The 22,034-nt window shown below is 43.8% G+C and overlaps 1 protein-coding gene across 4 annotated transcripts; it reads left to right on the top strand.

Annotated features, from left to right (window-relative positions):
• The first annotated feature begins 1,780 nt into the window (after positions 1–1,780).
• On the top strand, positions 1,781–15,880 carry SLC16A13 (solute carrier family 16 member 13). 4 transcript variants are annotated; one of them, XM_033925016.1, is made up of 6 exons: positions 1,781–2,269; positions 5,638–5,715; positions 6,017–6,253; positions 8,408–8,551; positions 9,973–10,758; positions 13,633–15,880. In XM_033925016.1, the coding sequence occupies exons 3-6, from the start codon at positions 6,049–6,051 to the stop codon at positions 13,839–13,841; spliced, it is 1,344 nt and encodes a 447-aa protein (XP_033780907.1). In that variant the 5' UTR covers positions 1,781–2,269; positions 5,638–5,715; positions 6,017–6,048; the 3' UTR covers positions 13,842–15,880. The 4 variants fall into 4 exon arrangements, with proteins under 4 accessions (XP_033780907.1, XP_033780905.1, XP_033780906.1 ...); XM_033925014.1 differs by having other exon boundaries at positions 1,782–2,269; positions 5,572–5,715; XM_033925015.1 differs by lacking the exon at positions 1,781–2,269 and adding an exon at positions 3,843–3,864 and having other exon boundaries at positions 5,572–5,715.
• Positions 15,881–22,034: the final 6,154 nt, after the last annotated feature.

Below are 22,034 nucleotides of genomic sequence, written 5' to 3'. Positions count from 1 at the left end.
TCCAGATATGGCCATGCGCTTAAAGCTTTCCAAAATCCGGGCAAAGTGTCGGGTTTTGGAAAAGCCATCTTCTGGACGCCTGAACAGTCCTCTAAAAAGAGGATATGTCCGGGTACATCTGGTAACCCTACTAGACAGGCTGTGCCCTGAGGACCCAGTTGAAAATCCTCTTTTATGATGAATGTTTTTGTACCCTTTGGGCGATGAAAAACTCCCCAGAAAAAAATGTAATTTAATACAAATGAGAGCTGATGGTTAGGGGGGGAGAGATGTGGAACAGACAAGCCAGTGCCCACACAATTTGTTGGGTATATTTTTATCTTTTCTGGTTTACGTTGTGCCAAGATAATATAAAGGATACATGTTATGCTAATTTTTATTTTTTTGTTATTCAAAAATATCCTGGGCATGTTTCTGAATTTGCATGAAACCCCAAAACAAGAAAGAAACTGCAGATGGGAATGTACAAGGACAGAAATCTTTATTTAAAAAAACATATAAATTTGTAATCCTTGAAAAATGGCTCTCATACATGGAATACGGACCCTACACAGTCTGTGTTTCGTAGAAACACACCTTCTTCTTGGGGGCCGAGATGTCCAATGTATCACATGTAGAGTGAGACGGAAAACAACGTAGATTAGATTTTTCCGCATCAAATTTGAAAATTTTGATGGCCATATTACGTTGTTTTCTGTATCACTCTCTACATGTGATATATTGGACATCTCGGACCCCGAGGAAGGAGTGTTTTTCCAAAACACGGACCGTGTAGGGTCCGTATTCCATTTTTAAAGGATTCCAAATTTATATGTTTTTTTTATATGAAAGATTCCTGTCCTTGTACATTCCCATCTGCAGTTTCTTTCTTGTTTTTGGTGTTCGTCTTTTACTGCAGACTGGTTGGATTTTTCTTTGTTTTGCTTTGCGAATTTGAATGAAAACCAAAAACAAGAAAGAAACTGCAGATGGGAATGTACAAGGACAGGAATCTTTATTTAAAAAAACCATATAAATTTGTAAACCTTGAAAAATGGCTCTCGTACATGGAATACGGACCCTACACGGTCTGTGTTTCGGAGAAACACGCCTTCCTCGGGAGGCGGAGATGTCCAATGTATCACATGTAGAGAGTGATGCGGAAAACGTAGATTTTTCTGCATTAAATTTGAAAATTTTGATGACCATATTACTACGATACATTGGACATCTCGGACCACTGAGGAAGGAGTGTTTTTCCGAAACACTGACCGTGTATTCCATTTTTAAAGGATTACAAATTTATATGTTTGTTGTTTTTTTTTTTTAAATAAAGAGTCCTATCCTTGTACATTCCCATCTGCAGTTTCTTTCTTGTTTTTGGTTTTCATCTTTTACTGCAGACTAGTTGGACTCTTCTTTGTTTTGCGAATTTGAATGAAAGCATTACATTAAAAAAAAAAACACAAAACCCCGTATAAAGCACCAGATTTAAATAAATAAACAATCAGCCGAAGGACAAAGAAGCAACTAATGAACTGCGTTGCTCGGCTTTCAGAACCTGGGGTTTCCCCCCTGCGGCGTTAAGCCCGCCACATAATAACCGCCATCGGAACGCCGCGCGCCAATCCAACAGCCCGGCACGCGCGCCAGAGCGCGGGCCGCTCACACTGGTCCAGCGTCACGTGATAACGTTACTAAGCGCTGGGTGCCGTTACTAAGGAAGGAGGGAGCCGCATCAGCTTTCCGATTGGAGCAGCCTCTCCGAGTTCCGCCCCCTTTGCCCTTTTTTTTTCCGCGAGAACCTGCCGCGAAGGGAGCGGACGAGGACCTCGTAGGTTCAATTATTGCCGCCCCGGGGGGTGGTGGTGGCGGCATTTATTTATTTCTTTACGATATTTTATGCGTATATAGCCTCGGGCGGCCGAATGCAGGGATGGGGGCGCGCGCTGAAAATTCGAGGAGGCTGAGCGGAGGCCCGTCGGTCGCGCGCCATGTTGCCTCCAGGTGACACTTCCTGGCGCTCGCCTGTAGGGGGGCGGGGCGCCGGCGGACCCCCAGGGCGACGGTTGCCGGCGTTCACCTGTAGGTGGGCGGGGCTTCGGCTGACTCCAGTCAGGCAGCCGCAGGTGGGCGGCTCTTTCGCGGTTCTTTAATGCGCCTGTTTTAGAAACGTGCCACCCGAGGCGGTCTTCGGTCTTCACTGGAGCAATCGAGGCGGACCGACAAAACAAAGAGAGAACCTGAGTCAGGGAAGACAACGTGGACGCTTGGGCTACCCCAAGAACAGGTAGCAGTCAGTCAGTGGGCGGTGTGCCTGTTTTCTGTTTGGTCCTTATAGATTTTTCTGGACTGTATTGCTTCACTGTTTATATCCCTCTCATCCCCCCCTATTGTGTGGATTTTATATGGACTTTTGCTTAATCCTGACAGATTTTTTAACCCACTGATGTTATGGATCACTTATGCTTGATTTTTACACTTGTCGTTGTGTGTATCTTGATTAGAGAATGACACGGTGACAAAATTCATCACCGTTCCCGTCCCCGCGGATAACAGCGGGAAATAATCCCATGTCATTTTCTAGTGTCTATTTCAACCTCGGTCCTTCTACACCAGCATTCTTCAAAGTAAAGCTTGCGGGTCAGTGGTTGTGGCCATTCATACTCTGATTCTTATGGGAGCCAAGGATAATGAAGCCATTGTGACATCACTGATGTGATTGGCTCTTAGGCACTGGTGGAATGAGGCATTATGACATCACAATATCTGCTCTGGATACCAGAGACTGTCATTCTGTAGTGTCTGTTTCAACCTCGGTCCTTCTACACCAGCATTCTTCAAAGCAAAGCTTGCGGGTCAGTGGTTGTGGCCATTCATACTCTGATTCTTATGGGAGCCAAGGATAATGAAGCCATTGTGACATCACTGATGTGATTGGCTCTTAGGCACTGGTGGAATGAGGCATTATGACATCACAATATCTGCTCTGGATACCAGAGACTGTCATTCTGTAGTGTCTGTTTCAGCCTCGGTCCTTCTACACCTGCATTCTTCAAAGCAAAGCTTGCGGGTCAGTGGTTGTGGCCATTCATACTCTGATTCTTCCCTCTCTCCTTAAAGAATGACATGAAGATGGTTTACCGCGCTTATCCGCAGGGACGGGAACGGTGATTAATTTTGTCACCGTGTCAGATTTCATTGTAAATTCCTTTTTTAAAAAATTTGGTTTAACTGTTCTATATAACCTGTACCTCTGTAGTAAAGTAGGTAACGTAGCCTTGTAGCCAATAATTTGTCTCTTCTCCAGTAATGCAGCCTGACATTCACCTCCAGACAACATCTGAGCCCAGGTTATTGTACGGCTCCAGAAAAAGGAAGAGGGATTGAGACATTTGGGTTTTACTTCCCTTGCTTTCAGTGGAAGTGAAACCCAGATGCCTGGTGTCTCTTCTTGTCTGAAATTCTATTTGTATCTGAAGCAACGGAGGATTGAGTGACTTGCTCAAGATCACAAGGAGCCAGCAGCGGGCTGTAAAGTGGGCTCTGATTTATCAGGCTGGTGCTGTAACCAGTAGGCTACTTCTTGGATAGTTAATGATACAACCTAAAAGCTTGACTAAACCCTGTTTTACAAGTGAGCTTTCCTGGCACTTAAGGGAGGCTTTATGCTAATTAATTTTATCCTACATGTAATTTACCTTGAACTACATCTGAAGAAAAGGTTTAAGCAACATCCAAAAATCCATGTTTTTTTCCTGTTGATGATCCATTCCAGCTGGTTTTCCTCCTATTTCAAATCTTTCCAAAGTCCAATTCTGCATTCCATTCTCTCCCTCCACAGCCATTCTCTCCAGCCTCTGACAAGTCATTTTACTTTAAAAGGTAAAGGAAATAATACTAATTTGTTCAAAATTGTTTTTTTTTGAAGGGGATTTGATGTAGGTTGGAAGTAGCATTTTTGGGTACTAGGCTGGGATCTTTTCCAGATAAGCTCTGCCAAAAAGTTAACCCCCGCCACCCAAAAAAAATTATAAAAAAGAGGCGCGATCTGTAGAAAGTAAAGTGGGGGGGTTCCCCCCCATGCCCCCCCGTCGGAGTCCTTAAAAAAATGGTCGACAGTTTATCCTATTTTTTTATAATGTTAAGTTTCATATCCTCTTTTTTTATAATCTTTTTTGGATGCTCTGACGGGGGGTGGAGTGGGGGGGAACCCCCCCACTTTACTTTATATATATCGCCCCGCGTTGTGGGGCCGTTGTGTTGAGAACTTCACTGGTTAAGGTTGCGTGTGCTGGCAAAAGGTGGCGGGGCTTAACTTTCGGCGCGTCCACTTTTTCCATTAGTGGCGGGGCTTATCTGGAAAAGATCCCTAGGCTGATTCTTAAAGAGTCCCGTCTACTCTTTATCTCTTACTTTTTTTTTTGTATAGCTTTTTAAAGCAATCAAAATTAGATCGCTAGCATTCCCTAACCAGCAGCATCTTTCTCGTTTTTATTAACTGCTTCCCTTCCCATGCAAAATGCTCAAGGCGACTTATGCTTTCTGAATAACTGTATATTGATTTGTAGCATTACTTCAACTCATAAAATAAACCTTGAGTTAAAACAAAATCAAACTATAATGTAACATTAAGAGGGAGTGTGTGGTGCAGTGGTTAGAGCTACAACCTCAGCCCTCTGAGGTTGTGGGTTCAAATCCCATGCTGCTCCTTGTGACCCTGGGCAAGTCACTTAATCTCCTATTGCCCCAGGTACATTAGACCGAGTGTGAGCCCACCGGGACAGATAAGGGAAAATGCTGGAGTACCTGAATGTAAACCACATAAGCTACTTAAAAACAAAAGATATAAAATAAAATTTATGTTCAAGATGATGCACTCAAGCAAGAGCAGTGGCTAAGAAATGCTTTTCTCCATAGCAAAGCAGTTCAAACCTTATCGGTTTTGCCAGTGCATCTCGGCTATTGTGGGTTCTTGTGGAGTAGGGTTGATCTCTTAACCCGTGCCTGGGCATTGCTGAGCACTTCATGTTGCACATATAAATGTTTAACAGTGGGTAACCCCGAGGTGATACTGTCTGTTCTGCACCTGCAGACTGACAGGGCCTCTTAGTTGCATCATCTATTGATTTATCTGTAAAAGGGTTTGTTCTCTCAGTCCACAGCTGGGATGGGCTGACATTTCTTCACTACCGATGAATCATTTACCCCTAAGCACTGAGGCACCTGTTGTCCATTACAACAAGTTAAATTGTTGGTCAGTTATTCACTGTTACGGCCAGACTTTTTTCGATCCTTAAGTTATGTTTGTCATCTGGAGAAGCTTTCTAATGCAGGCTGCATTACCTGCCCATTACTGTTAGTTGGGGTCTTTCCTCATTTGGCCTTTCCTTTTCTCCCTAAGCACTTACTGGAATGCTTGTCAGGATTTTGTTTTTTGCTTGCTTTCTTTTTTTCTCTGAAGATGTTTTTCTGGTATAGGCTAGTTTTACAGGTACTTTGTAATTTCCCCACTGACTCCAGATGAGCCTGCCAAGTTATTGTTCCCCAGAAAGGGGAGATCTTGACTGAGACGATAATGTGTCATTACAGAGCACTTGGTCATCATGCGGAGCCAACAGACTGCCATAGACACTGTCTCCATTCTGCCACATGCAGGTGAAGGTACAGTCTGCCGTTCCAGTAGCAAAGCCCTTGGAAGGTGGTGACTGGCAAGAAAACAGCTGTGAATCAGAGGTATCTCAGCACTACCCAGAGTGCAGGGCTCCTGGGACTTGTTAATTACAGGGAAGTGCATTATGCTGACACAGCAGCAGCTGACATTCTCTATAGAGTAGTCAGGAGCAGCTGATATTGATAGCTAACTGCATCTCATATTCTCCGAGGTCCATTCCCATGGAAGCAGTTGGTTGCTAAGTCATGGAGGAGACCTTGCCCTCTGCTCTGCCCTCAAAACTCCTACCTGCAAATAGGAAAAGAAAGTGGTTCTAAAAACCATCCTTATCCTGAGGTGACCCCTTTTTCTCTCACCTTTCAGCCACTTTTAAGGTTGGCTCCTGTCCATAACGAATGGCTTCCCCAGTGTATTCAGAGTCTCCCGATGGAGGCTGGGGCTGGATGGTGGTGCTGGCAGCCTTCTTCCAGACAGCACTGGTTTTTGGAGTGATCCGGTCCTTTGGAGTCTTCTTCGTGGAGTTTGTCCAGTATTTTGATAAGCTCTCTGGCAGTGTTTCCTGGATCACATCCATCGGCATTGCTGTGCAGCAGTTCGGCAGTGAGTAGTGACTATAACACTGTATGCTTGTCTCTGGCTGTGATTTCTGCAGTAGGATCACTCACCCCAGTCTTATTCATTGTACAGTCAATAAGTAGAGAATTACTGTATATGATCCCCCCAAAAAGTGTAAGCTGCTATGTTTTCATTAGATTATTAATTGGCTAGTTTTCTGGAGCTAATTGTTCTTTTTTTTTAAAAAAAAAATTCTTTATTCATTTTAAAACTTTCATCAAGTGTACAAAAATTGCAACAAATAAAATAGATTTAAACACTTGTACATCTTATCATTATATATTATAATTGCAAATATAACCCTCCCTCCCATCCTGAAATCCTTCTAGTTATTTTTATTTTTCATATAATAGAAACCCACCCCCCCACCCCACCCTTATCTTACATAGTTAATAGAAAAATGGCATCAATCATGACAAAAGGACGTTAATGGTTCCCAAATTTTAATGAAGTTTTTATAATTTTAATTGTTCTGAGCTGAAGAAGAGATCATTAGCTTCCAAAAGCTAGCTAAGTTTTATATATTTGGTCTAGAAAAAAAGTTTCAGCCCATATTTGTTGTTGACCTTTACTGCCAAACAGACAAGTGGCACTCACGTATTTTATCTAAAGAGTGGCTGGAGTAGTGCTTGATTTTGCAGGGGTTGAAAACTTCGGAATTAGACCAGGAAGTTGTGCTTCTCTCTTGCCCTTTTGACCAGCGCTTGTCAATCTTTGTGGCCACGGTCCTATGATTGCAGCCAAATAATTTATTATTTTTTTTCTTTTACTTCCCTCCGCCACCCCCCAGCAATACAGAATAATGATGCACCAAAGGACAGACTACCCCGGTTGTGACCCCAAATGTGGAGGCGTAACCTATTGGTTAGTGCAGTGGCCTGAGAACTGGGTTCGATTCCCACTGCAGCTCCTTGTGACTGGAAAAGTCACTTTACCGTCCATTGCCCCAGGTGCAAAATAAGTATCTGTATATAATATGTAAGCTGCTTTGATTGTAACCACAGAAAGGTGCTATGTCAAATCCCAAACCCTTTCCCATTTGGAGTCCCAACCCACCGTTTCTGGGCTGCTTCGCTTGTGATAGTATTTTAAACTTGGGGTTAATTGAATGTTGGGTTTTCACAACCCAGGGTCCTTTTTCATTTTTACTGATTGCGAGATGGGGGAGAAGGGGGACACAAACAGCAAACTCCTGCATTTTCAGGAGTATGAACGCAGGATTGCACTCCCTAATATGGGCATCAACAACACCAGATAAGAGAGGTAATATTGTACCTGAATGTACTGCTTTGATTTCTTTTGGACTTGCAGGCGGTATATAAGAGACTAAATTAAAAATGCCCTCAGCTGAGGTGACTTTGCCTCTGCTATACCTGGGGTATCAGACCAGTTGCTGGTGGTCACCTGACCCTTAGGAATATATAAAATAACAGTTTCTCATCATCCTACCCCATGTGAAGAAATAAGTCACCAGACAGAAGGGTGACCTGCTAAACTGCTTGCATCCTCTGCCTGTCCATGATAGACTGTATGGAGCTGTTGGCTGCATGAGAGTTGTTGTTTTTTTTTAATTCATTTTTCATATAACAAGTGTATCATAAAAATTCATACAATTGCATTAAATATATACTTGATATTTCCATAACTTACTGTAAATACAACATATCATTATATAGTCCTTACTATAATTTTAAACATCATATAATATTTAATAATTATATCAACTATTATTTTGATAGTTGCATGCAATATAACAAATATTATGATAATTTATTTATATTTTGTGATAAAGAGAATAAACCACCCCCCCCCCCTTTATCAAGTATCTTATTATGGGAAAAATTATATCAATCATTGCAAAAATCTGTTAATGATAAGTTGGTTCCATTCACATATAAAGACAGATAATATCTCAGCCACCCTTCAGAGTTGTCTCTGGAGGGATGTGAAACACATGTACAGTACAGTTTAAGCTGCTGGTGCTTTCTGCAGTAGTTGAGGTCGTAAATCCTTCCCAGCGCTGTGACACCCTCCTGCTGGGAGAGGCTGGGGCTGCAGTAACTGATAGGCCCCAGTAATACCTGGATTATTTGGCTTTGCTCTTTTTCCTGAATCAACAGTTGTGTCTACCTCGGACAGGTCCCTTGGCCGGTGCTCTCTGTACTTGTTTTGGAGCACGCCCTGTGGTTATGATTGGAGGATTGGTCTCGGGGCTGGGGATGTTTCTCGCTTCTTTTGCTACCAGCTTGATGCACCTTTACCTATCCATTGGACTTCTTTCAGGTACAATACACATATAATTTCAGTCTGCAACATAATTAGCAAGTAATGGCCATGTTGATCTTTCTGTCTTATGAGAGTTTTCTCCTCATCTGAAGCTAACATTCAGTTATCAAATTCTCAGTGATGTAAAAAAAATTTCTATCTGTAATTGTATGGAAAGATAAACCATATTCACTACGGTATGTTTCCCCCTGAGTACTAGCTGGCAGAGACAGAGGGCACTAAAGAGGATCGGTAAGACCCTATGGGTCTGCTCTGATCTGATTTTCTGATTCAAAAAGAGCTATTGATGCACTAAAAAGTTTGTATGCAAATGATTCACGCGGAGGTTCGTTGTAATCCCCGACTCTCCTGTCTGATTGATCGCTGTGAGAGCAATTCCCACACATGCGCTGAGCCAGCAGGGGAAGCCCGAACAGCTGAGATGCATGAGAAGCCCCTGAAACTAGGCTTCTACCACTCAGCTGTTCAGGGCAGGAAACCTTTTTTTTTTTCTTTTTCTTTAATGGGCACAAATGCTGTGTGTGTTTATACATTCACAATATCTGCCCCATTAAAGAAAAAAAGCCCCACCCTCCCTGAAAACCCCCAATGAACATGGTACCGGTAATCCCCGTCCCTCGTGCTAGCGAAAATCAGCAGGAGGGCTACCCATTCCCTCCTGCCATGCCACCTCTCCACCGCACGAGAAAAAAACGTCAGGAGGTATGCCCACACCAGGCAGTCCCCAAATACCTCCGGTGGCAGGAGGGAGTGGGTATCCCTTCTGCCTATTTTTGGGGGGAGGGAAGGGGGAAGGGTGAGGGATGTTTGGGGAGGGCTCCTGGTGTGGGGGTGGGTCTTCGGTTTGCAGGAGGGAGTGGGCCTCCCTCCTGCCATTTTTTTCTCATGTGGGAGGGGCATGGCGGGAGAGAATGGGCATCCCTCCTGCCAATTTTTGCTAGTGTGTGGGGAGGGGGTGCGATTCCTGATGCCACTTTCATCAGAGGTCGTAGGGGAGGGCCTTCAGCGGCAGGGTGATTTTTTTTTCTTTTCTTTTTCTTTTATGGGATATATTTTGCGTGTGTAACACGTGCAAAATATCTATGCTATTAAAGAAAATGAAAAAAAAAAAAAATCAGGCAGACCTGTCGTTTTTTTTCAGATTGATAAAACCTTTGCTTTTTTTTTCTGCGCATAGCCAAGCAATGTTAGTGCATCAATCACTTGGCTAGTTTGCATAGGGTTTTAGCTCATTTGCATGCCTGAATCAGAAAATGGGGGATGTGGGTGGTAGTGGGGAAACGCACGATGAGCCATTTTCTGCATCGGGTCAGCAAATGTGATTGTCGCTAAAGCTGTCAATACAGGTTTAACGACGATCGCTGGCTTTAGTGCATCTGGGCCAGAGTACTTACTCTGTTTGTTTTGCTTTGTTACAGGGTTAGGCTGGGCCATGGTTTTCACCCCTTCTATTGCCTCTGTGGCACGGTACTTTAAAAAGAGGCGAAGCTTGGCGACTGGACTGGCTTTCACAGGTGTGGGGCTGTCATCTTTTGCCTTCTCCCCGCTCTTCCAGTATCTTGTGGATATCTTTGCGTGGCGTGGTGCACTCGTCATCCTGTCTGGCATGACCTTCAACCTTCTGGTCTGCGGTGCTCTCATCCGACCATTAACCCTAAAGGAGGACCTGTTGGCCTCGGAGAAAGTGGCAGTGGAGCAGAGCAAAGATAGGAATTGCCTTGGTCAGTGCTTCTCCCTCTTTGACTTATCCTTACTATCCCACAGACCCTTCATGAGATTCGTCTTGGCTATCACCCTAATCAATACAGGATATTTTGTTCCATATGTCCACCTGGTGGCACATGCCCGAGGTAAGAACTTTGATGAATACCGAGCCGCCTTTCTCATGTCTGTAGCAGCTGCAGCTGACCTCTGTGGAAGGATCTTTTCTGGCTGGATGGCAGACTTAGGTAGGTTCCAGATCCTTCACATCTTGGTGTTTTGGACCTCCTTGACGGGTCTGAGCCTTGCCCTGGTTCCACTTGGACAGAGTTATACTACATTGCTGGCAATCAGCACTGGTTATGGATTCTGTGCTGGTGCCATGACTCCTCTAGTGTTCTCTCTGTTGCCAGAGATTGTGGGCATTGGACATATATTTGGAGCCCTTGGTCTGCTACAGATGCTAGAGAGCATTGGTGGTCTCCTTGGAGCCCCACTATCTGGTAAGAATCAGTTTCCTCCATCTCTTCCTTTACCCTGAAAGCTTTTCAAAGGATAGACTATCCCAACAATGAAATAAAAATACGTGAACTGCTTTAACCTAGAGAAAATGATACTCTTCTATATTCTAATGATTTTTATTATTTCAAATATAACAGGCAAGTACAAGAAATAGCATCAGTCATAATTAACAGTACAAACATAACCCCCCATCCCGGGAGTCCAAAGCCATGCCAAAAGCTGAGAGTCTGAGTTAAACTTAAAGGTTCAAAAGTCTACTGCGAGCACGTGGTGTAAGGTCCTGCCAGAAGTATTCCCAAATCTGACAAAATCTACGACCTGGGCCTTGCTCCAAGTCTCTCACCAGTCTCCGCTCCAGCGTTGCATGAATTATCATCAGGGATCTCCATTGTGCATAGGTCGGAGGATCAGGTGAAAGCCAGTTAGTAAGGATGGCTTTCTTCCCTAGCAAAAGCACTCTGGTTACAAAAGCTGACATGCCCCTGGGTTTGGGCGTGGCGATGTTATGAAAACCAAATAGCGCCCTCGGTTGTGGGAGCCAACGCCTCCCCCAAAGCAACGTAATATAGCGTCCAAGGTGTCTCCAGAACTGTTGAATTTTGGGGCATGCCCAAAACATATGACTCAAAGAAGCGTGAGCATGGTTGCATTTCGGGCAGGAATGAGATGTGGTAATTCCCATCCGGGCAGCACGTTCAGTCCTTCAAGGAAAGGCATGCAGATACTGTCATTAATCTGCTCTCTCAATCATTGGAAAGCTGCAAAATTTTATATATCTCTGCCCTTTAGTCCCAGGGGAAAAATTTATAGAACTGACCCATATCCATTTTCTGTACTTATACCTTATCTGGTTTCTGGTATTGGAAGCTACTAAGTTACTCAGTTCCAGGAGGGAGAATTTTTTTGGCCAGTTGTGATTTTAAACTTAGATCCCGAAGTGGCATGGTACTTATAGCCCCTGATTCTTCCCACTAAAAATCACTTGTTACTGGTCCCATAATCCATCATGATGAGGCTGGCAGAAATCCAGAACTGGCTTAAAATCTCCCTCCTGAAACTGGGTAACTTGGAAGCCCTGCGGTTGCTTGGAGCGGAGACTCAGAGGAGACATGATAGAGACCTACAAGATCATGAAGGGCATAGAGAGGGTAGAGAGAGACAGATTCTTCAAATTTTCAAAACATAAAAGAACAAGAGGGCATTTGGAAAAATTGGAAGGGGATAGATTCAAAACAAATGCTAGGAAGTTTTTCTTTACTCAGCGGGTGGTGGACACCTGGAATGCGCTTCCAGAGGGCTTAAAAGGGCAGAGTACGGTACTGGGGTTCAAGAAAGGATTGGACAATTTCCTGCTGGAAAAGGGGATAGAGGGATATAGATAGAGGATTACTGCACAGGTCCTGGACCTGTTGGGCCGCCGCGTGAGCGGACTGCTGGGCGCGATGGACCTCAGGTCTGACCCAGCGGAGGCATTGCTTATGTTCTTATGGGAGAGGAGGAGATAGTGGATGCTGCGGATGGACCATTTGGCCTTTATCTGCCATCATGTTTCTAGGTTTCTATAACCATAAAGCTCTATGACATCACAATGCAGGTGCAAAGAGCCTTAGCCTATAGGAAGAGGAGATGCAAATGTTAAGAGCCTTAGCCAATAGGGAGTGGAGGCAACAGTGGATGATGCAGATGGACCATTTGGCCTTTATCTGCCATCATGTTTCTAGGTTTCTATAACCATAAAGCTCTATGACATCACAATGCAGATGCAAAGAGCCTTAGCCTATAGGAAGAGGAGATGCAAATGTTAAGAGCCTTAGCCAATAGGGAGTGGAGGCAACAGTGGATGATGCAGATGGACCATTTGGCCTTTATTTGCCATCATGTTTCTAGGTTTCTATAACCATAAAGCTCTATGACATCACAATGCAGGTGCAAAGAGCCTTAGCCTATAGGAAGAGGAGATGCAAATGTTAAGAGCCTTAGCCAATGCGCTTCCAGAGGGCTTAAAAGGGCAGAGTACGGTACTGGGGTTCAAGAAAGGATAGGACCATTTCCTGCTGGAAAAGGGGATAGAGGGATATAGATAGAGGATTACTGCACAGGTCCTGGACCTGTTGGGCCGCCGCGTGAGCGGACTGCTGGGCGCGATGGACCTCAGGTCTGACCCAGCGGAGGCATTGCTTATGTTCTTATGGGAGAGGAGGAGATAGTGGATGCTGCGGATGGACCATTTGGCCTTTATCTGCCATCATGTTTCTAGGTTTCTATAACCATAAAGCTCTATGACATCACAATGCAGGTGCAAAGAGCCTTAGCCTATAGGAAGAGGAGATGCAAATGTTAAGAGCCTTAGCCAATGCGCTTCCAGAGGGCTTAAAAGGGCAGAGTACGGTACTGGGGTTCAAGAAGGGATTGGACAATTTCCTGCTGGAAAAGGGGATAGAGGGGTAGAGATAGAGGATTACTGCACAGGTACTGGACCTGTTGGGCCGCCGCGTGAGCGGACTGCTGGGCACGATGGACCTTGGGTCTGACCCGGTGGAGGCATTGCTTATGTTCTTATAACAAAGTGACTGGCAGTTAGGAAATAAGAAATGTGCAGGATTTAGAAAACAGCTTATTCTGTCATCTTTTACTTTTTATGTTTCTGCTGTAGCATCTCATTGTGTCGAAGCTTCTCACTGATTGGGCTGGAGGCTGGATAGGTTTATGTGTTTGGTTCAAAATGTGCTGGAGGCTGGGAAAGTTATAGGATGAACTACCTGGGCTGGGTTCTGACATCGCTCACTGTTTTAGATGAATTAGGTTCCATGCTGCTGTTTTTGTGCTGGATCTAAAATCTTGTGTCTGTTTTCCAGGTTGGCTCCGCGATCTGACAGGGTCCTATACAACCTCATTCTGTGTCGCCGGTGGTTTCTTTCTGCTGGGGAGTCTGGTCCTGTGCACTCTGCCGAATTGCTTTTCCTGCTGTTCTGCAAAGCCTCTCGATCAATTAGCAGTTGTCCCAGAGGAGCTGAAAGTAGATCCCGCTAGTGATCTGTTGAATCACGAAGTCACCGTTCACTAAAAGAGATGCGGGTCTTTACTACAGCGAGTATGCAGGTCAGCTTTTGCTGCTGGAATGGACTTGGGAGTTTGAGAAACCGATGGAAGGCGCAGAAGTTTAAGGCGGGTCTGAACCCTACAGTGACGAAAGAGCAGCTTAACCAGCCTTTCAACTAGAGAGCAAAAATGGAGGTTATCACAAAACATAATGGAATAGCTCTGACTGCCAAACACACAGAGGCTCACGACATGTGTTGCTAGAGACTTGAATTGCTTATTGGCACTTTTTCTCCCAGTGCAGCTTTAAGTGTTTTGTTTTGCTTTTTTTTTTTTTAATAATGTGGAATACTTTACAGACATTGCCAGCTCCTGTCTGTGGCAGGGAAAACGATTGACCCAGTACACAACCCATCATTGCATAAGAACTTGCAGTACTGCATTCTGTTAACGAGTAGGATGGAGCACCAGCACTTAACTCTCTGTGCCAAATATTGCAGGCTGTTGGGAAAGAACGGGAAGGGAAGTTCAGTGTTAAAAAAACATATATTTTGGACAAAGTAGCATAAAATCATTTAGAGATGGGCATGTGGTATTTTAAACATGGTTTCTGGTCCAGCACTGTTGCCAAGGTCTGACATTTCTGTATTCAAAGAATTTCATTTGGGTATTAAAGCGAGTGGCGCCTGGGAGCTATAGTCACACCGAGGCCTGCCCTATCTATATCATGTTCGGTTCCGTGACAACACCTGCTGCAATTCCTTGGGAACTCTTCGATAGTCATGCAGGATAGAGGACTGGAAGTGCCATAGTTGCTTCTTGGTTGCCTTCCTCCTTTTTTTTTTTTTTCTCTGATGGGGAAAGCTCCAGCATACCTGGTGATCTGCAAACCATGCTTTCTTGAAGAGACCTACCAGAGCGTCACGTAACGGCTGAAATACACAGTATTTGCATCCAGTTCTTCAGACAGTGGGGGTAAGGTGCAGAGTTGGGTGTAATATATAAGTAATATATTACTTTTACAAGTAATACATTATTTTTTTACAGTAACCTACTTAGACTAGTAACTGTAACACATTCCTTTGGAAAAGTAACTTACTCACTTTTAAAAGTAATACATTACCACTAATATGTTGCCAGTAATATATTACTGATACTATTACATTTTCTTACCCTTTCATTTGACAATTGGCATTCTTTCCTCTCAGATTTAGATTTATCCCCTGAGGAAAGATGTTATATTAAACAATGAGGCCAAGAACAAAACAAAATATCACCAACATGTTCCACCAACACACCAAACAACAAGCAAAACAAACAATCTGCCCAACACTGGTATGGTGTCTGCTTGGACATATATTGTTGCTTTTCACCTAATTTGTATTATGTTTTGGAATTTCTGCTTTGTTTGTCATTCTTGAATTTTGTTCAGATATCAAGTTTAAATAGTAACTGTGCATATATCTAGACCAGTGTGTCACAAACTGTGTGCCTCCTGAGATTTTAGGTGTGCCATGAGACTGGGGAGGAGGAGCTGACTGACTACAGGATGTGCCTCTCATGACGAGAGGCACATCCTGTAGGCAATCAGCCGGCACCAATGCCTCTCTTTCTCTCTGTGCATCTTCTCTGCAGGCACTCCCTGCTGGCGGCTCAAGGCTCGTCCGGAGGGCCTTTGCGCATATGCGGACATGCACTGCTGGGAGCCTGAAGCCGTGGCCATTACGTTTTAGTGTGCTGTGGCTCGACAAAGTTTGCGGGACACTGCTCTATACCGCTGTAGCCCCTTTGGGGCAAGACCAAAAGGTCCAGAGTGCTTCTTTCTTAATAATTCAGACTAAGCTGCTGCTATTCATTGTACCAAGGTGTTGGTGCAAGAGAACTAGTTCTTGGAAGAAGCCTGGGACCTCCCTGATACACTTTAACACAATAAGGAAGCTTTATGTACAACCTTGCTGTACTGGGAGGATTGAGACCAGGTGCCTACTGTTTACAGCACCTAGCAAGTGTATGAAAAATATAATTGCACATGTCAAGGGGCGTTATTAAAACATTTGTTTGTGATCCTTGTGTCGGCTGGACTCTTGTCTACACCATGCTGTCCGATGGAAAGCACTATTAATGATAATACAAGTACAGTGATACCTTGGTTTATGAGCATAATTCGTTCCAGAAGCATGCTCGTAAACCAAATTACTCGTATATCAAAGCGAGTTTCCCCATAGAAAATAAGGGAAACTCGCTTGATTCGTGTGTGTCCCCCGAGAACCGGCATTGCTTCCCCCCCCGCGATACGACATCCTCCCCGTACCCATCACCCACCTGAACACATCACTTACCCCCCCATCTGGCACCCGGCACCGGCACCAACGCTCAGAACATGCCGGTGCCCGACGATCTGTCGTCCTTTTTGCTGGGCCTTGAGCATCTCGGAGAGAGCAGGAATTAAGGCCTTGAGCATGCGCAGATGCTCAAGGCCCAGCAAAAAGGATGACAGGTCTTCGGGCACCAGCATGTCCTGTGCGTTGGTGCCGGGTGCCAGATGGGGCGTAAGTGATGTGTTCGGGTGGGTGATGGGTACGGGGAGGATGTTGGATTGCGGCCGGGGGGGGGGGGTGCTGGATCGCGGGGGGGGAGGGGGGAGGCGCTCGTACATTGAGGCAAGCTAGGTTTGCAAGGCACCGATTTTGCAAATGTTTTGCTCGTCTTGCAAAACACTCGCAAACCGGTGCACTCGTAAACTGAGGTACCACTGTACATTGTTATAAACGTGGCCAGAGCTTCCTTGAGAGTAGTTAGTACCTCATGACTAGGTATGAAGGGAGCAATTAAAAAAAAAAAGGTGTACTGTTTTCAGACCAGTGAGAGAATTTCAAGGGAATCTAAGAAGCTGCCTCTGCAGGTGATTTGTGCACACATAAAATTTAAAATTGAGTCCAGCGGATCTGCTCTATCGCCCATTCCCGCCTTCTTGCAGTGCACATTGCAGAAATCATTAACATACTTTAACCTCAGGTGGAATAGGAATTTTTTGACCAAGAGTTACCTAGGTAGACATCATTGTACTTCATGAACCTGAGGAGGGCAGTTGTTGTCACATGACACTGTGCAGGATGTTCCTGAAACGTATTTCTAGAGGGCAAAGAAGAACTGTGAAGCACATGTACCTTTCACGTTTCTTTCTTTGTTACATCCCTTGATAAATTTAAAAGTAACTTGAAGGCCTTTCTTTTTAAAGACACTTTTGGTGTATAAGGACGGTCATGGAAACCTGTTCCATGCCATTTTTTAATCATTTTAGCCTATTTTACAAAATACTAGACTTATTTATTTTATTGTTCCCCTTCCTTTTGTTCTGGTCCTTTTCCCCCCTGCTTTCTCTTTTTACAAATTGTATTTCCGCCCTTTTCCATCCTGCATCGGTAAGTTAATGTTTGTCAGTGCGTTTGATTGTTTGTAGCATTATTTGTAATTTGTTTTTAACGTACGCTCTTTTTATATTTTGCTCTTATATTATGTAGAACCGCTTTGAATTTTGATAAAGCGGTATATCAGATTTTTGAATAAACCTGAAACCTTAAAGTGCCGAGGGGCGGGTTGTTCACAACATTTTCGCCCACCCCGTCATATGCAGTGGATCAGCCTGTGGACACAGAATAACAATATTAGGGTGGTGCAGAGTAGGGAAAGACCTGGGTTTCTTATGTTTCGCCCTTTTTGGTCTCCATATCTCGCATCCCAAGTAAAAAGCTTGACGTGTTGCCTCATCAGTGATGTCACAATGACTTCATTGTGCTCACTGGTGCTATTGCATTGGAGGAGAGCGTGGCACAGTGGTTAGAGCTATAGTCTCAGCACCCTAATGTTATAGGTTCAAACCTTTGCTGCTCCCTGTGACCTTGGGCAAGTCACTTAATCCTCCTCTGCCCCAGGTACATTAGATAGACTGTGAGCCCACCAGGACAGATAGGGAAAATGCTTGAGTACCTGAATGTAAACCACTTAAGCTATAAGCAGTATATAACATAGGTTTTTTTGTTCTTTTTTAAAATATTTATTCAATTTAGATGCCTTGTTCCCTTCCCCCCCCCAACTCCTCACAATCTGTTTATGATTTAACAATTTTAAATAATCTTATGTTTATTTAAGATTTGATCTACCGCTCCTGCGGTTTACAATGTATCAAACTAAAATGAAATTAGGCACTTGAGAAAAACGACCCTTATCTGTCCCGAAGGCTCACAATCTAGCTCAAGAACTTGATTAAAATAAAAATATGTAATACATTTCCAAGATCAAAAGTCAAAGAAATAAAAAATTTAAAATAAAATAAAACAAATTTAAGAGATGGAAAGTCTCTGAAGCAGCCTGATAGCAAACAGTCCTATTTTTAGGGTGTCGGGTCAAAAGCGCGCTGGGACAAAGGCGCGCGCAGACAATTGAGCGCAGTGTGGAGGCGCGCGCCACTGAAAATTACAGTTTTTACGACTCCGGTGGGGGGGAACCCCCCCCACTTTACTTAATAGAGATCGCGCCGCGTTGTGGGGGTGTGGGGGGTTGTAACCCCCCACATTTTACTGAAAACTACACTTTTTCCCTGTTTTTAGGGAAAAAGTTAAGTTTACAGTAAAATGTGGAGGGTTACAACCCCCCAAACCCCCCCACAATGCTGGCGCGATCTCTATTACATAAACTGGGGGGCTCCCCAACAAAACCCCCTGTTGGAGCCCCTAAAAACTGTAATTTTCTTCGGCCCGCGCCTCCGTCTTGCGCTCAGTTGTCGGCGCGCGCCTTTGTCTTTCGCCGAGTTGTCTATGAACCCTATTTTAGTGCAGGTCTTAATACAACTCCCGGCACAGCCCACTTCACAGATCCGTCACTGGCAGAGCTTGAGAGCGTCAAAGAAATGAACATTTCTAAAACATAGCCACTAAAACTGTTATATGAAATAAATCCAAATCGACACGAATCGGTACAAATTAAGGCAGATTGCGGTCCCCTTTCCTTTTTTCAATTCGGGAGAGCCATTTGAAAAAAATGTGCTTTTAGATGTCTATTAAAATTTTGAAATGATTCTTCCTTCCTTAACTTTACTGATAAATTGTTCCACGATATTGGAACCAAGTAGAAAAATGCACCATTTCTGGTTGATCAATACAAAATATAAATATCACCCCCCCCCCCCCCCCACTATATTTTGTATTGATCAAATATATATCACTCGGAAGACTATTTATTATTATAAGGCCACAAAGAGAGTGATTTCCATTTCTGGTTGACTTATGTCATCTGCAGATTTAATTGCCTCGTTCATCATTCCCTCTTCCTCTTTTAATCAGTTCTCCCAATCCACAACAGGACACCGCTTCCTATCCTGTGACTTTTTGTTTCCTCGGGAGTTTTTCCTGAGAGACTTTGTCAAAATGCCCTGTTTATGTTGGAAACAGTGCTTCGACTGACTCATCTTTAACCACACGTTTATTATGAGTTTCAAAAACATATCAGATCGCAAAGCCCATGTTGATTATGTCCCGTTAAACCATGTCTGTCTATTTATAGGCCCACGAGAGATTTCTACAACGTAGCTGGTAAAATGAGACGTGTTGATCCTAGTTTAGAGATGTAAAGATCTATATTTCTGAACTAAGAGTGTTAGTGAGAAAAATATAAAATTTCTTACAAAAAAAATCATATAAAGAAATATAAATAAAATAGGGGGACTAACAAGAATTTCAGAAGTAAATGAATAAAGAAAAAAATAGCCAATGTATAAGCTAACTTCGGCATTTTTTTTTTTTTTTTTAAATTCTTTATTCAGTTTTAACTCTTGCAACAAGTGTACAAAATTCAATCGGATAATTTGTACAAATCACTTGACATTCTAACAATTATTGTCAAATGCATATAAAAAAGACCCCTTCCCCACCCATCCCATTCATCAGGAATAAACCCATTAAATCGCATAACATACCTCCCCATCCCCACATTTTTGCTGATTCATTTGCCACAAATCAATTGTGCAGTAGGCTCTGTATTCTGAGGCTTTTTTCCCCTTGGTAGGGGGGCACCGGTACCTGTCCTCCTTTCCACCCCCATTCCTTTTTGACCCCCCTCCCCGCCCCGTGCGTACACCCATTCCCTTCCATTGTACCTCTTTAATTTTCCCGGTGCGAGCAACATCACGAGCTTGCTGCCCCCCGTTGGTGTCGGGCCTTTCTGACATCACTTCCAGGTTCCGCGTCTAGGAAGTGACAACAGAAAGAGAGAGCAGACACAATGCAGGTGGCGAGTTTGTGATGCTGTTTGTGCCAGGGGGGGGGCGTGCACTCGCCCTTGCTATGCCACTGCCCGCCTAGTCTGCTCTCGCACATCCTCCATGTCCCGTCATCTTTTCCTCTCTCAGTAAAGTCCCAAGAAGTTTGAATCCTGGGGAACTGGGTTCGATTTCAATTGCAGCTCCCTGTGACCCTAAGCACGTAACCCTCAGTTGCCCTAGATACAAAACTTACCCTGGGTTTTACTAAACCCAGCTTCATTCCGACGCTCATTCAAGTAAGTTTGTACTTGGGACAGTGGAGGTTAAGGGGCCCTTTTCCCAAACTGCAGTAAAAGTGACCTCAGTACATCCTTGCGCTGGTCATTCCCACGCGCTAAGGCCACTTCTACTGCAGGCTATATTTTCCCATTAGTGTGTGGCCTCCTACTGCCACCCATTATAAAGGCAGCGAGGACTTCTTTCTCCTCCATAGTGATTCCTCTGTCCTATTAATCTCTTTCTCCTCAACAAACGCATTTCCGGTCCTATTAACTCTCCTCTTCCCCCCTCTTAAATTCAATCAGTTTGTACCTCGCTTAATCTATTGTAAACCGCATAGAACTTAACGGTATTGCGGTATATAAACTGTTATTATTATTATTATTATTATTAACCATATGCTAGTCAGTTAAATAAATAAACCTGGATCTTTGGATAGGAACTTGGAAGACAAAGGGATTGAGGGGTACAGATAAGAGTAGAGGTAGATTATAGGGATGGGATTAGAGGTAAGTTACAAAATTAATCAGGGACCACTGTTCAGGCACTAGGCCTGATGGGCCGTCGTGGGAGCAGACCTCTGGGCGAGACGGACCTCTGGTCTGACTCAGCGGGGACAACTTCTTATGTTCTTTAGTGAGATCAAATTTCCCCTGTAATTTTATTGGAAAACTCGGCTGTATAAGGGAGCACCGGGACAGGTTGCAGAATCCTGGCCTGCAGATTTGTGTGCTGATTATAAAAGGTAGCTGGGCCACTCCCTACAGGGCTCAGTTACTTTGTTTTTTCATGAGGCTTGTAAGACCTGGCTTTTTCAGAAAGCATTTTAAGTCTTTTGTGACGCGGGGTTTTATGTGCTGTATGTGTGTCCTGTGAGCTGACACTTTTTAAAGAAGCCTTTAACTCAGGGGTGTCCAATGTCGGTCCTCGAGGGCCGCAATCCAGTCGGGTTTTCAGGATTTCCCCAATGAATATGCATGAGATCTGTGTGCATGCACTGCTTTCAATGCATATTCATTGGGGAAATCCTGAAAACCCGACTGGATTGCGGCCCTCGAGGACCGACATTGGACACCCCTGCTTTAACTGAAAAAAAAAAATAACAATAAAGTTCATTGCAGCTGTAATACCTTAAGATTACTATCTTCCCCTAAAACATGATTACTAACAGCCTTTTCCTTTGATCTTTCTTCTGCCATTAATACTCTTCCCCCTACCCTCCTATTGTACTTCCCTTTTATGTACTTTTTCTTCAAAAATTGTATTTCTACCCCTCATTCCTATTGTTTCCCGTGGTTTTAAAAGTCAATTACCCTGTAGGTCATATTATGTATATTGTGATTTTTACCTTTTGTACAACGCTTTGTAATTTGGAAAAGCGTTCAATCAAATATCATGAATAAACTTGAAACTTAAACTTTTATTTACGGACATGATTATTGCCAATGTAAGAGGGGGGGGGGGCGGACTGAAAAGTTCTCAGCCCAACCAAGCAGAGAATGACGATGGATTCGGTTCAATCAATGATCTGAAACAATGTGAAAAACGGGAGAATTTTGTTTCTGCAAATTGGCACTTAAACGCTCTTTTCAGCTCCAGTGGCAAAATAACGCTCAGTTTAGGAAGTTGCTTGGATGGGCTGAGAACTTTTCAGCACCCCCCCCCCCCTCCCGTATTCTGGAA

The sequence above is a fragment of the Geotrypetes seraphini genome, chromosome 16 (assembly GCF_902459505.1).
Source record: "Geotrypetes seraphini chromosome 16, aGeoSer1.1, whole genome shotgun sequence".
In the NCBI taxonomy this organism is placed as follows: domain Eukaryota; kingdom Metazoa; phylum Chordata; class Amphibia; order Gymnophiona; family Dermophiidae; genus Geotrypetes; species Geotrypetes seraphini.
Note: the sequence above shows the minus strand (reverse complement) of the source record. Positions and strands in the feature narration are given on the sequence as shown.